Source organism: Emydura macquarii, unplaced genomic scaffold, assembly GCF_026122565.2.
Source record: "Emydura macquarii macquarii isolate MOO-44397 ecotype Brisbane River unplaced genomic scaffold, CSIRO-AGI_Emac_v2 contig_295, whole genome shotgun sequence".
Lineage (NCBI taxonomy): Eukaryota > Metazoa > Chordata > Testudines > Chelidae > Emydura > Emydura macquarii.
In genome coordinates, this window is record NW_027130432.1 from 3,987,293 (window position 1) to 4,001,645 (window position 14,353).

General features: G+C 40.8%; 1 protein-coding gene across 3 annotated transcripts in view; it reads left to right on the top strand.

Annotated features, from left to right (window-relative positions):
- Positions 1-4,194: 4,194 nt before the first annotated feature.
- CYLD (CYLD lysine 63 deubiquitinase) overlaps positions 4,195-14,353 on the top strand; it is a 40,875-nt gene continuing 30,716 nt past the window's right edge. Inside the window, exons 1-4 of one of the 3 annotated variants that reach the window (XM_067550791.1) lie at positions 4,195-4,417; positions 5,124-5,182; positions 12,498-13,157; positions 13,621-13,923. In XM_067550791.1, coding sequence (XP_067406892.1) covers positions 12,651-13,157; positions 13,621-13,923 — 810 coding nt within the window. In that variant the 5' untranslated portion in view covers positions 4,195-4,417; positions 5,124-5,182; positions 12,498-12,650. The remainder of the gene's footprint in view (positions 4,418-5,123; positions 5,183-12,497; positions 13,158-13,620; positions 13,924-14,353) is intronic. The other 2 variants (XM_067550805.1, XM_067550796.1) reach the window with 2 other exon arrangements.

The following is a 14,353-nucleotide window of genomic DNA, read 5'->3' on the forward strand; positions in this document are numbered from 1 at the left end:
ATTTTGAATAATAGGATTTATAATGGACATACTGATGCATTCTATAGCAACACAAAGAGAGCCCTAATAATGAAGGAAAATGCTGCTGCTTTGTATAGATAGCCATTTTGTGCATTAGCAGAGTATAACTTGGTATTATCATGTGCCATTATTGCAAAATAAAAGAAATGTAGTGCACAATTCTTCTTATTTTTTCAGCACGGTCTATTTTTGGTAAAGTAAATACGACTTTAAACTGCAATTTTACTCTAAAAAATGACTGCAAAATGATACTGTGGTGAGGTTACATCTTCATTGCATCTCACTAATTACACAACAAATTTAAGTAATTTGAAAGGAAAACTTATTTTTCCTTGCTGGCAATCAAGCCAACTCACCTTGGATTCTGACATTCATACTGAATCTATTCCATCTCACATATCATCACAATAACCAATCGTCCTTCCTTGTTCCCTCTCTCCTTTTTACAAAAAGGTGGGCATGTATCAGTCCGTAACTTTTACCACAGTTATATGGTCTGATTCTGGCTGTATCTTACCTTTTTGTTGCTCGTATACTAACTTTGCAACTACTAAATTCTGGAAATCTCTGGGGACCAGAACAGTATTCAGTGTAAACTAGAACAGCCCTAAGGACTGTTTTTAATGCTGTGTTGCAACTATTACTAAATTACAACCAAAAAACCACATTAAAAGAACATTAAGAATGCAAAGTCAAGCACTCAAAAATTGGGAAATACCAGATTTAACGTTGCTTGTGCAATCTTAATTTGGCCCCCTTCTACATGTCATTATGATAGTCTTTAATTACATGATCTTTTTTTTTTTTTTCCACAGCTTTCTATGGTTATTGGGAGCTCACTGCTGGAAGCACAGACTTCAGAGAGGACCAATGTTTTATATGATTTAAAGGAAAACAATTATTTAAATCACCAGTTAAAAACAGTCTTATATGCCTAAAAAGATGAACAATAAATTTCCCTAAAAATAAACATCATGGTCCGGAAACCCTAAACAATGAATGAGAAAAAAATGTTTGCTTATATATATAATACATTTATTACATTTAATTAATTTAAAAGAGGGTCAGTTACAAAGCTGCTGTGTTTGAATTTTAATATATTCATGTACATGGTAATGTTATTTTATAATACTACTTTGCACTTTTCTAAGAGTCTGAAGCATTTTTAAACTGAATATTAAGATTAGAGGAAGTTCAATATTCATACAAAGATGTGTATAAGTAACTTTGCCATAAAGTTTTCACTACTGAATATCCCATGGAGCACCATTTAAAATAATTATCCTATGAGTTCTAAGTGACTGACAATGCTCACTATTGTTAAGCATATCTCATCATTTTTAGGGCGACTCGTGATTTTTTAACACTTAGTGTTGGCAATACTGGTGGTATCTTGTTAAGAGGCCTGGTGTTACCCATACAGTTGGGCACCCAATTTTTATCCAATCTGTAAGGCTCAAGGTATAAACCAGTTAAGGCACCCCCAACCTTTCCCAAACCATAGGGCTCCAGGGGAATGGCACCTACCCTTACCCAATTCACTCTCTAGAGCTCAGGGTCACCCATTCCCAGGCTGTAGGGCTCCAGGTGTAACCTTTCCCACCCTTTCCCAATTTGTAGGGCTCCAGGCATAATTTTCTGTAGGCTTGCAGGGTCTTTTACCAGTGAAGGAGCCTTACACAGTAATAATCTTATTCTCTGTTTATTAACAATTACCAAAACAGAATACACACTCTAAGCCTACAGTGCTCGCCACTCCAATAAGACAGACAAACTTCTCCTGTTGGCCATTCAGGATTAAATCAACTGAAGACTCTAGCTGCACAATATGATTGGCAGGGTGTTGAAGTCTGGCAGCTCTGACTTAGGCTGTTCGGTTCCAAAGAACTTCCTTTTGGACCTCAGTTTATATAGTTAAAACTTTGGTCCTGCTTATCTATACCTTAACCAATCAATTTAAAATAAAGTACTACAAAACACCAATCCTAGCTCAATACAAAACAGTTCTTTAACCAATCATACCTGACCACCTTAATTGATTTAAATATTGCACTTAGTTATGCAACAGACAGAAACAATCAAAGAACCAGATCGAAATAATCCAGATAAACAATTGAGAAGTGGATACATAAAATCAAAACAATAAGAAGTGTAATTTTACAACCACAACTGTTAATAAGTGATTGCTTGCTAGACAGAATACTATCAAATAAAGTTTTCTTTAAACATCTTAAGATCTGTTTTTTTTTATCTGGTGGTAGCTGGTACTATTAGGACTGTACCACCTTCTTAACAGCCTGATATTACATTGTCTTGATGTAATTTCAGGAATGTGAAGATGTGACTATGTGCTTCTTAGCTTATGGCTGCTGTGTCTCCTAATATGTCTGCTACTGCTTAGCCGAAAAAACAAGGCCTCAGATCTTACACTGGTTTGCATGGTGCTGGCATGCATGGGGGCATATTGTGTCATGCATATCTAAGGGGAGAGTGAGTTTGCAAGTGTCATGTTCATTTAGGCATGCATGCAAGGGCACATTTGGTCATTGGATATCTGATGGGGGCATCTCAGGTGATTAGCAGTGTGTACACAGGCATGTGGGCTCCTTGTACAGCTAAGGGGCCCTGTGTAGTGGTTTGTGGGTTTACATGGGGTCACTGCATGTCTCAGGGGGTTGGTGCAGAGGTTGCAGTTGCTGGGAGCACATGGGCTCAGTGCACATCTAGGGGCTGTTGTGATAATTGGGCCTACAAATTTACCTAATTGTAAGCTCAACTGTGAAAAATGAATGAAAATTCATAAAGTGCCACAATGACCAAAACAATAAATGTTGATGGTAAAGGATGCAAAAGGGAGACAGATTGAATTAGTCCAAACAAAAATGTCTACTGATATTGTGACTAATAAACAAGAAGAATGTGGGACCAGAAATCAAGGGACTAAAATAGGTGTGATGGAAAATAGGCCTAACTGGTGGATAAAATAACAAGCGGACTGAATAACAATTCTTCCCATCACTCCCTTTTGGGGTCCTTAAAAGTACAGACTGTGGAGAGAAAGCCAGCATTTTCTATCTTTGCTGTACTTTTTGTACCCCTTTCATGTGTGTGTCTTGTTTTGTCGTCTTCTAGGAAACGGAATTGGACTTTAACAGCAACAACCCCAGCTTCGGCCCATCTCATCTAACTTTTCTTTTCCCTCAAAGGATGGGTTTTACCATCTTTAATACAATCTAAGAGACTGTCAAAGGGGAGAGGGTCTTTCTTAAAAAATAAAAAAAACCTCTCTTCAGCTAAAAGGGAACAAGGGATGCTGTTAAATTGAAAAAGCCTTAACTCATACTTGACATTTCAAATGCTTTAAGCGTCCCACGCCTCTGCTCCCCCTGTATCTTTAATATAAAACGTAAAGGAGGTGTAAGGGGGTGTTTGCCATGACACTAAGCAGGCTGAGCTCTTGGGAAGCTAAACCTTGTTCAGAACTGTTCAACGAGGGACCCAGTCATACTAGAGCCTGTGACTCTGGGGGCCCATGTATGTTGTCTAACTGACTACAACTGGGCAGGTGCGAAGTGCGGCAGTTCAGAGGCCTCAGGTGTGGCTAGTGCTGCGGGGCAGGTGTCAGCGCATACCCCAAGGCCAGTGCGGAAGGGGGGGGGGGGAGAACTGATGGGGTGGGAACCTTAGCTTGGTGCCCGCACCTGGAGCCCTTCCCTACTGTCAGTGGGGTCTAGGGCTACCTACAACCACCTCCTGTCCTCAGCAGCACCCCCCCCCCACCACACCTAATGGCCACCTCGGCCACTCAGCCGGCTACTGAGAGATTCAGCCAATCAATCTGTCCTACAACCCATCTGATTAAATTCTACCAATGGCTAGACAGCGGCTCAGGTGGTTCAACCAATCAAACCAAAGCACTCCCTCAGCTCCTCCTACTTCCCCTCCCACACTCTCTTTGCAGCCAGTCTGCAGGCCGAGATTAAAGGATGTAGCCAATCAATCCCATCCGTCCGACTCCTCCCCACTTCTGTTCCCGCCTTCATCTGCGGCTCTGCCAAGCTTGATAGAGTGGAAATCCCCACGTTGGGGTGGGGCTGCTGTGTGACTGCCCAATAGGCGGCAGAGCGGCCGGCTCCGGGACTTGTGGTTGGCTCCGGCAGATGACAGGGGCGGTGCTGTTTGTCTAGTATGTTAGGTTTCACAAGCCGGGCCGCCAGGCTCCTGTGCGGCTGGCTGGCTCTCAGGGGGCGGGTTACGGTGCGGGCTGTGTCGCTCCGATGAGCCCCGCGGAGGTGTGAGGGGGCTGGGAAAGTCCCTTTGCCGACGGCTCCGGGCCTGTCGGGAGGGGCCGCCTGGCAGCGGTAAGGAGGTGGCTCGCTGGGCCGAGGATGGAGGGGTGAGTGAGGGGCCCGGGCCGGTCGCTTCGCGCTTTGGGGCTCCCTGAGGGGCGGGGCTGGCCCCTTACCCCGCCGCCGGCGGGGGCTGCGGACAGCTAACGGTGCCGGTCTGGCCGGCGGCCCCCATCCAGGCTGAGGCGTGAGGTCCGCTTGACAGCCTGGTCATGAACGCCCCTTGGGCCTGTGGAGGCGCGGCGCGCGGAGCGGAGCCTCTGCCGGGCGAGCTCGCCCAGCTCGCTGGGGCACAGCTGCCCGGCGCGTGCGGCAAGCGGGGGGCAGCGTTCACTTGCCCAAGGCTCCGCGGGCAGTGTGTGGCAGGACCCGAACCCGCTTTCCCTGGGCTGTCCCGCCCCCCCCCCCAATTTTAGCCGTGCACTGCGCGTTGCCTTGCTTGTAAAGCCCTTTAAATCGCTGTACGCGCAGTGGAACGGCAGCGCCCATAGTCCCCCCCCACCCCTGGGACAGCGCTCGGAGGGCTAATGGACCAGCGCTGCGTAAGTGAAGTGCTGCTGGGCGGCGTCATTTTCGCCTGGAGTGTGTAAAGCGCAGTGAGGTTGAGTGGCGTGGATTAGCCTGTTGGGTCAGCATAGTGAGCCGGGTTCTAGTTCGGTGTGTGTGACATGTCCTCTGCTAGGATTTTTCACCGCTTTTTGTTTTTATAAACTAATGCGCAGCTTGCCGGTAAACTCTGCTTTGTACCTTTAGGCCCTGATCCTGCAACTGGCCCTTTTAAATCGTGCAGAAGATCATATGAAGTCAGTTGGGTAAGAGATTCACACTATCAGTTCTGATTGTAAGATTAGGGATTTAGTAATATTGTGATCTGTGCATTTTGTTGGGCGTACAGTGAAATAGTAAAGGGCTGTGCCCGTGGTCACTGGTTTTGACTAGTTCAGCTCATTGGTGATCAGATCATTATATTAAACCAGTCATCCCATTTATTTAAATTTTAAACTGTATTTTCACTTACATTCATGCACAAAAATTTCAGTAAAAAGACTAGGTTAAGCGATAATAAAAACCTGTTTTTTTTTTTTTAAATAAAAAAACCCTTAAGGATGATAAATGACAAGCACTTAAAAGTAAGGAAATGTTTAAGCATATTTTATGCTGCTCAAAAAATAAACACATTCTTAACAAATATAAAGAAGCATATATTGACTCAAAGCAACATCTGACTGAAAATAGTGTTTTCACCTTTCATCTCAAAATATGAACGCAACGGACAGCCCTTCTGAATGAGAGACAAATGGTGCACGTACTGACAAAAGTCATTCCCAAAACAACTCAATGTATGTAAATATTGTACCAAACAACTACAGTGTAGTGCTTTTTCTTTTACAAAACGTATTGTACCAAAACATTCTTTTTGAAAACTGAAAAATATTTATTTACTATTTTACAGTATCGCTAAAATGAAAATAGGTATCAAAATGGTAAAAAATACATTTAAAAATTCCAATAATTCATTGGTCTGTGTTAAGATGCATGTTTTCACCTAGCACTCGTAAGCATTCTTTGACATGCATATTTTTATTTCATTTAGTATTGCGAATATGCAGCTTTGGCCTGCTATTACATTTGTCCACGCAACTACTATAGCTTCTTCCACTTAAAAACATTTTCAGACTGTTTGACTGGCATGGTAGTTTGCTGTATACATGGGGTATTCAAAACATGATATTTAAACTGAGGAATCTTCAAGAAACAATTTGAAAAAGATTGATCCAGCTTTCCCCACTTGTTCTGTAGTCTGAATCAAGGCAATAGACTTGTGTATATTCATGTTGAAACCTGATAAGAGATGCGAACCACACTGCTTAGTCCAAGTAAGGTCATTACAAGGCAGAAACAAAGTTCTCAAATTTCAGAACAAGCCTTTTTCTCAGTGAGATGATTCTCTGTAACAGTATATGCTAGTGACTCAGAACTAGGGGTGGAGAGGGAAAGGAATTTAGGGAAGCTTCTAAATGGGCTAGCTGCTGTGGCTTAAACATGTGCAAAGTTTCACACTCTCTAGCATAGCCACACTTACAAAGTTTCAGTCACTTGCAGTCTCCTGTTAAGCCTTTACTGTTCTGAAGAAGTTTTCTCTCAACTCATTTTGGTATTAAGATAGGCTCTGATTTCACAAACGTGAATTTGGTATAAGAACCTAGATAGATAGAAAAAGTTCTGAAGTTTGTCTTATGGGTCTTTGACAATATTGTTACACACATTGTCATATGCAGGGCTTAATATTCATCACCACATTGTTGCATAATGTAATAAAGTACACATGCAAATGCTCACAGTGTGTGTATGCAAGAGTAGGTGGGAAAAGGGAGAGGAGCTTGGGGTGTGGGGAGGGGAGGAGCAATTATGGGGATGGAGAGGGGTTGGGTGGGGGTTTGGTGATGGGGAATGGGAGGGGTGGAGTGGGACAGTGAAAAGGAGCACATGAGAGAGATTGACAGGCTGAGGAGAATAGGGGCGGGGCACCTGTCAACCCCACATTTCCCTCCCATGTGTGTGGTGGCATCTGGGGGAGCCTACTTCTCTTGGGAGGAAGGGGGTCTGAGCCTCTCTCCCTACCCCTCCTTATGTGACCTGGGCTCAGACCCTCCCTAGAGAGACAAGGCCCTCCTGATCCTATCTCCCTACACCCCTCTGCCCTTCTCCACACCACCACCACCACCACCACCACCACCACCACCACCACCCCCCCCCCCCCCCCCGTGAAATGATCCAAGATCTGGGGAAGTCCTGTTTCTCTAGCTGGGGAGCTTAGAACAGATATGCTTAGAACATGCACAAAGAACACACTGCTGAGACTGGGGTCAGAATTTGAGAATGGACATACTTGATGCATGTCAGAGGCTCTCCTGCACTAGGGAAAGGGGATTAGATACCATTGACATGAATGGAGCAGCTCATAACGGATTGTTTCAAGCTGTATTTGTATCCATGGGATATGATCTTTTGGCTGAGAACATCCCATTGAGATGAATGGGTCACGTCATACCTCTCTGAGCCTGCCATGCTGTAGATGGATCTGTAGAGTCCCTTTCCTTTGTCCTACCTCTGATTTCATATAATTATAAAGGAGCATCACCATGCTTACAGGGATTGTCTTGAAATTTGCTGTGTCTCATGAGAGTGTAAGACATGGTTTGTGATGCAAATGTGGGTTAATTTGAGTTAGGGATTCCTGAGATACAGCCCCCCTGGGGAAAAAACAGTATTTCATAAATTCACAGATTCACAGCACTTTATAAGTTTGAAACCCATCCTTGTCAGAAAGCTGAGAGTGAGCTGTGTAAACATTTGCGGAAATGCCACTTCTATCAAGGTGTAGGGTTTGGGTTTGCTTCCCTCCTCTCCTCCCCCCCCCGAGAGAAATGTAATTCTGAGTATGGAGGATAATTGAGAGTGCTCAAACTATTTTAGAAAAGAAAATAAATTACACACATTAATGCTTGTTTTGAGGGAAGAGTGATTAGAGGAGAAGATGGAGAATGGGGGAGAGAGGTTTGGATCTGCATTGAGGGGATGGAGGTGTTATGGCATGGGGAATAAAGGGAAAGGAAGGAAGGTTGGGGCTCAGGTAAGAAGGAGGAAATGGGGATTGTGGGAGGGGAGAGGATGGGAGGGATAGTAGAGAAAATTGGAGGCATCAGGGGGAGGGGGAGTCTGTTAGCCCCAAATTCTCCCCTTCCATGTGTGTGCTGAGATCTGGGTGAATCTGCCTTTGCTGTGTGGTCTTTGCTGCTTTTCTTCTCTTTTTCTTCCATCTGAGCTGCAAAATGGGGATAGCAATATAAAGTTCTTTGAGCTCTACTGATGAAAATCTCTATATAAAAGCTAGGTCTTTTGTTTATTACCTGGCTTCAGTAGTGTACTAGCTGTAAAGCTAGGTGAGAACTACAACTGTCTAAATGGCCACTGTCTCATACCAACAAACATGTCTGTCTTTTAATTAAAAAAAAACCAAAAAAAAAAAACCCACCCCGAAAACTAAAATTAAATGGCAAAAACTTTAATTCAGAGTTAAGGTTGCCCAGAGATGGCTCATGCCCTTTCAGAATGTCGAGTTCAGCAGAATTCAAGCTCTAACTCTGTATTTCTGTTCAAATGTAAATCTCTGTGCAAGCTTAATTCTTCCCTCCTCAAGCGATGCCCCAAAACACCCATAACACACATGGTGTAACTCTGCATTTCATTGCAATGCACAGGCACTGCAGGCACTCATTCTATATACTTAGCACACTGAGCCTACTCCCCTGATAGATTACCACACTTACAAAATTTAATAACCACTTCCAATTTTATAAACCCTTCAGGCTTGCACACAGGATACCACCTAATCTATGCTTTCCCCTACCTAGCATTAAATCCACAGACTGCTCTGACAATACCCATAGCAAGAAACCTCCAGTGCCCTGCTGTTGATACAACCTACACAGTTCTGTATTGAAATGATGCAGACTGGAACCTCAAAGTACCCATGCTCCTCTTTCCTTTGATCACATGCACTGAGGGGCTCAGACTGAAATCTCCTCGTTTCACAGTCAAAGCTCTGATTTTTCTCTTGTCACAAACATGTCAGTCTACCAACTTGTCCCACCTACTGCCTCCACCATGCAGTATTGATATTCCTAAAACACTGGATGCAACTGGAGTGCATGCAGATAAATCTCAGTGACTCTTGCCAGCTCTAGTGGGACTGAGTTAAGGTTGAGTGGGTGTTTACCTTAACTGTATTTTGTTTTCAGAAGATTGAGATTTGCTGAACTCGGTGTTCTGGGTAGGCACAAGCTATCAGGGATACACTTAATTTAGCTAATGAAGTTTTTTTGACATGTTAAGGGCACCATTATATAATCTAATTAAAATTGTTACACATTTCCAGTTGAATTAAATGCTTTTGAACAAATCAGATTATAACATTGCAGATCTGGCCCAGTTAACAAGCTGTAGTTCATGTAGTAGTTACAAAGGAGCCCTAATTAATAGACATTATTTCTTTCCTTCTAAACTTTAAAGTGCCGACTGCTTTATTAAACTATCCCTCCCATCCTCTCCCCTCCCACAATCCCCATTTCCTCCCTCTTACATGAGCCCCAGCCTCCCTTCCTTTCCCTTTATTCCCCACGCCGTAACACCTCCATCCCCTCAATGCAGATCCAAACCTCCCTGCTTTAAAGTGCCGACTGCTTTATTAATCATGTATGTTCAGATTTAAGTGAATTCAGTTTTAGACATGATATATGAAATGGTTAAAGCCCCAGTCTTGCAACAACTGATTGTGCTTAACTTTACATAATGTGGGTAGCTCATTGATTTCATCGAGACTACTCACAATGGGGAAAATTAAGAATGTGCGGCATCCTGCAAGTCTCTGCAGTATCAGGACATAATACTGAATGATGAAGAATGGGGCTTCTGTCTTTCTGAGTTGCAAATAAAAGCTTGTATGGCACTGGTGCATGGAAATAAGTTATGAAAGTAACAATGAATGCATCAGATTTCAGATTTTAATATCTGGGTTTACTTGTACTTGATCTAATGTGTCACGTGTGCAAATGCTATTAGTGTATCCTGTCAGTTCTTGATCAGCTTCAATAAAATAAGTTACTGGTGTGTTGGCAAGAAAAATAGCAGACTATCAGTTCTACTTTCCCATTGGCTAGTCTCCAAAACAAAAATTGAATAAATAGAAATACGCTATTTTAATTTGAAAACAGATTGACTGTCTCCCTACCAGACTTCAGTTCATTGAAATTTGAAACTGCCAAGATGTTGTACCTCACCTGTGTGGCTTATTCTGGAAATGCAAACAGACTTTTAAATGCACTGGTGCTACCAGTTGCTGCAGTGGTATAGAATGCTAATGACCCTGATATTCATGTGTCCCTTCAATAAAGATGAAACAAACAGTGTATTCAGGAGCTCAATGGCTGTATTATTCTAAAAGAGCATCAGAAGGAGGTATTGTTTTTAAATGCAGAAATCTGGGAGAGACTGGTGCTTAGAAAATGTTTGGTTGCTTTAAATTCTTCCATTAACCCTCTACTGCTGTGGCATAGCATAACTTTTTGTTTGTTCTGAAGCATGGGGAAACTGCAGTGTACCTTCATGTTAAGGGAGGAAAAAATCAGTGAGAGTTCTCATTAGAAATGAATAAGTTGTAAGTCACTTCCTTGGCTTCTGGATAGATTCCAAAGTTGGGATCAAAATGCGTGCAGGAATAGTTACAGATTTTTTTTCGGATGGGATTGGGGCGGGGAAAGAGCTGGCTAAATGGAATAGGAGAAAAAGATTTGAACCAAAAAAACAACAATAAGAAGGTAGATTAGTAAATCATCAGTGAAATATTAATCCAGTAACCAAAAATCCAGCAAAGTAATAGACTAAAAAAATTTCAGCTGGTGAATATATGTGGTAACTTCTTTACTTTCTGAATATAAATACATGGTGGTGTATTTCAGATGATTTTTTTTTCTTTAAATAAGCTAACTGGTATAGTACAATTTGTTAAAATTCTACCAAGACATTAAGTAAAAGAGCTTTGTACAATCTGCATTTAAGTATTTTGGAACATTACATCTTAAAGTTGAATTTATAACTCTACGGATTCCAGTTTGCCACAGGCATTTAAATGAGATGATTTATTCTTTCCGTCTTGTTCTCTTTGGCATTTCTACCTTGTTAAAATCTAAGCAAAAAAGTTAAATGTTTTGTTCCATTTAAAAGCTATCATTAAAAATGTAATAAATTTATAGAATGAACAGATTACTAGATATTGTTTTAAAAGTAAATATTGCAGTGAGTTCTTTCTGATGTGGTGTCTTCTTATGGCAGATCACATTATAAAATATCTCAATGTTTCTCACATTTCATTCATTGGGGAGCTAGTTCAAATTCCTTAACTAAACTTTCAGGTTTCTCTTGCTTCCTGAAAAAAACGTGACCTTCCCTTCACTGTAAGTCATCTTCATTGGACATGCCTTTGTCGTAAGATCTCTTCTCTTCGTTACCCGTACTCCTATTTCCTTTGTGTATCACAGGAAATTGAATCTTAAAACTTGTATCTTCAAGACAGATTGAATTTGTTTCCTCAGTAATTTTTTTTTCTTTTTGCCTAATGTGGCAGAGAAACAGTTCTTCCAGGAAGTGCACCCCTTCCTATATGGGGGCTCTACTATAACAGGCTTCTAGATATTTGTTATTGAAAAGTATGATCTACTTGTTGATTTGTCCTCATGATCCTCCGATTTGCTGTGCAAGTGTTGATCTTTCGAACTCAAAAACATAGTTGTACAACATAAGGTGTGCTCCTGTAGTCTTTCACAGTAGTCAGTTTCATCCCATCCCATAAGGGTGGTGAGGCTATATTTTAAATATAATTCTTTTTTTTTTTTTTAAATAAGATGGTACACTCTTGAATACTAAATTTTATCTGGTTTATAAACATTAACTTTGATAAAGATAGTGTTTGTAGGGCATAGTAGTATTCTCAAACTATACTTTTTAAGTTCTAGTTTTCTTTATTTCATGAAAATTAGTACTTAGCTTTATTGTGTGTCTGAAATAAATGTCATAGTAATAAATACACTTTACAATTTCTAAACACGTAGCAGGTTCAGAAATAGTTGTATACATGTTCAGTAGTGTACCTATCATGACACACACAAATACTTCGGCTGTATCAGAACAGGATAGTCATTAAAATGCATAAAAGCCGTGGAGAGAGTTTTATCAAAATGTCACTAAAATTTGGTTAGGCCTCTTTCTGTTCACCTAAAACTAGACTCCTTTTCCTTTTAACTTATATGTGGTTGTTGCATTTCATTGAATTTTAATTTTATGGTTCCTTTATTCAAAACACTGGAGAGGAGTAACTGGAATATAATCACAAGCATGTTCTGCAAAAATATTTCCTTATTTTAAGCTATCTTCAGCATCATCCAGCTATTTTAGTTTTATTATATGTGAAGAACGGTGTTTGCATTTTAAAATTAATTCCTGTCATGTTTAATTTTAACTGTGATTCTCTTAAACCTAATGTTACATTGTCTTTATTTTTGTTTATCCTAGGCTTTCTGTTCTGGATTTAGCCCTTGACAACATGGACACAGAATCGTTAAACAAATGTTGGACCCTCTAGGAATTTTCCTTTGTAACTCCTGTACAGCTATGGCACCAAATCTTTCTTGAGTATAATTGTTTATTTATAAAGTTTTAATCACAATGAATTCAGGCTTATGGAGTCAAGAAAAAGCCAGCTCATCCTATTGGGAAGAACGTATCTTTTATTTGCTTCTCCAAGAATGCAGCGTCTTAGACAAACAAACTCAAAAACTTTTGAAAGTACCCAAGGGTAGCATAAGCCAGTTTATTCAAGATCGTTCTTCTGTGGGACACGCCAGAAATATCCCTTCTAAAGGCAAGAAAATGCAGATTGGTTTAAAGGTTCTGGAACAACCGCATGCAGTCCTGTTTGTGGATGAGAAAGATGTTACTGAAATAAATGAGAAACTAGCTGAGTTGCTTTTGGCTATTACCAACTGTGAGGAAAGATACAGCCTATTTAAAAGCAAAAGCAGATTAAGTAAAGGCCTCCACATAGATGTTGGCTCACCTGTAAGAGTACAACTGAGGGCGGGAGATGATAAATTTCCTGGAGTAGTTCGCTTCCGGGGACCCTTGTTACAAGACAGATTATTATCAGGGATATTTTTTGGAGTAGAGCTGCTGGTAAGTTTCTTGCATACTTGATACATTAGCTCAAACAAATTTTTGTCACATAGTTCAATTTGTGGTGTTGGTTTTTTAAAAGGTGTCCATCTAGAAGGTCTGGATGCCCTGCCATTACTTAAAATTGCATACAGATTTATACAATAAATCATCTGTTCAGCCTTGCTACTTCTATTACATTAGTCTGATAGCAGTAAGGGCAATTTATGAGTGTTTTTATTATTTTTTTATTAATGGGGCCTCAATTCAGCAAAGAATGTAAGCACATAACTAACTTTAAGAATATGAATAGCTCTGGAACTTAAGCCAACAGGACTGTTCAGGAGCTTGTGGTTACCCGCCTGCTATAATGCCTTGCTGAATCAGGTCCTAATTGTTTACTGAGATTACTCCAGAATAATGCTTTATTTCCCTACAAAAATATTAGCTTTTTTAATGTTTGGTTTCTCCTCCTAAAATCCAGGAAGAAGGCCGGGGCCAAGGCTTTACTGATGGACAGTACCAAGGCAAACAGCTTTTCAGATGTGATGAGGATTGTGGAGTTTTTGTTGCTTTGGACAAACTAGAGTTAGTGGAAGATGATGACAATGAACTGGAGAGTGACTATGCAGCTCCAGTTGACACGATGCAGGTAGAACTTCCACCTTTGGAGATCAACTCCAGGGTTTCTCTGAAGATAGGAGAAGGTATAGAGTATGGGACAGTTATATTCTGTGATGTCTTACCAGGAAACGAAAGTTTAGGATACGTTGTTGGAGTGGACATGGTAAGGAAATTTGATTTTAATAACGTTTGCATGTGAGAGTTAGTGACAGTACATGCAATTAGAAGATAAACAATTATCTATAAGCTACTTCAGTGGAGGCTGATGACGTGAAAGTGGGAAATCAACACCAACATGTAAAGATGACATTCAACGGCTATTTTTGGCATGAGGTAACAATGTAATATTTGACTCTAAACAATTTTTAGGCAGAATAGTCTGCTTAATTTAAGTAGCCTCCACTGAGTTCTTTGCTTTGTTAGATATCACTTGGTATTATTGAACTAATGGTTTGGCTTGAATGCGTGATTTTACATTTATTTTGCTTTAGGGAAAGTACATTGGATTACTTTTTCCTCTGTTTTGTTCTTTTAGATTTTATTTGGTATAACCAGTTTGTCAGCACAACGGTCTTTTTGTTCTGTATTTCCAA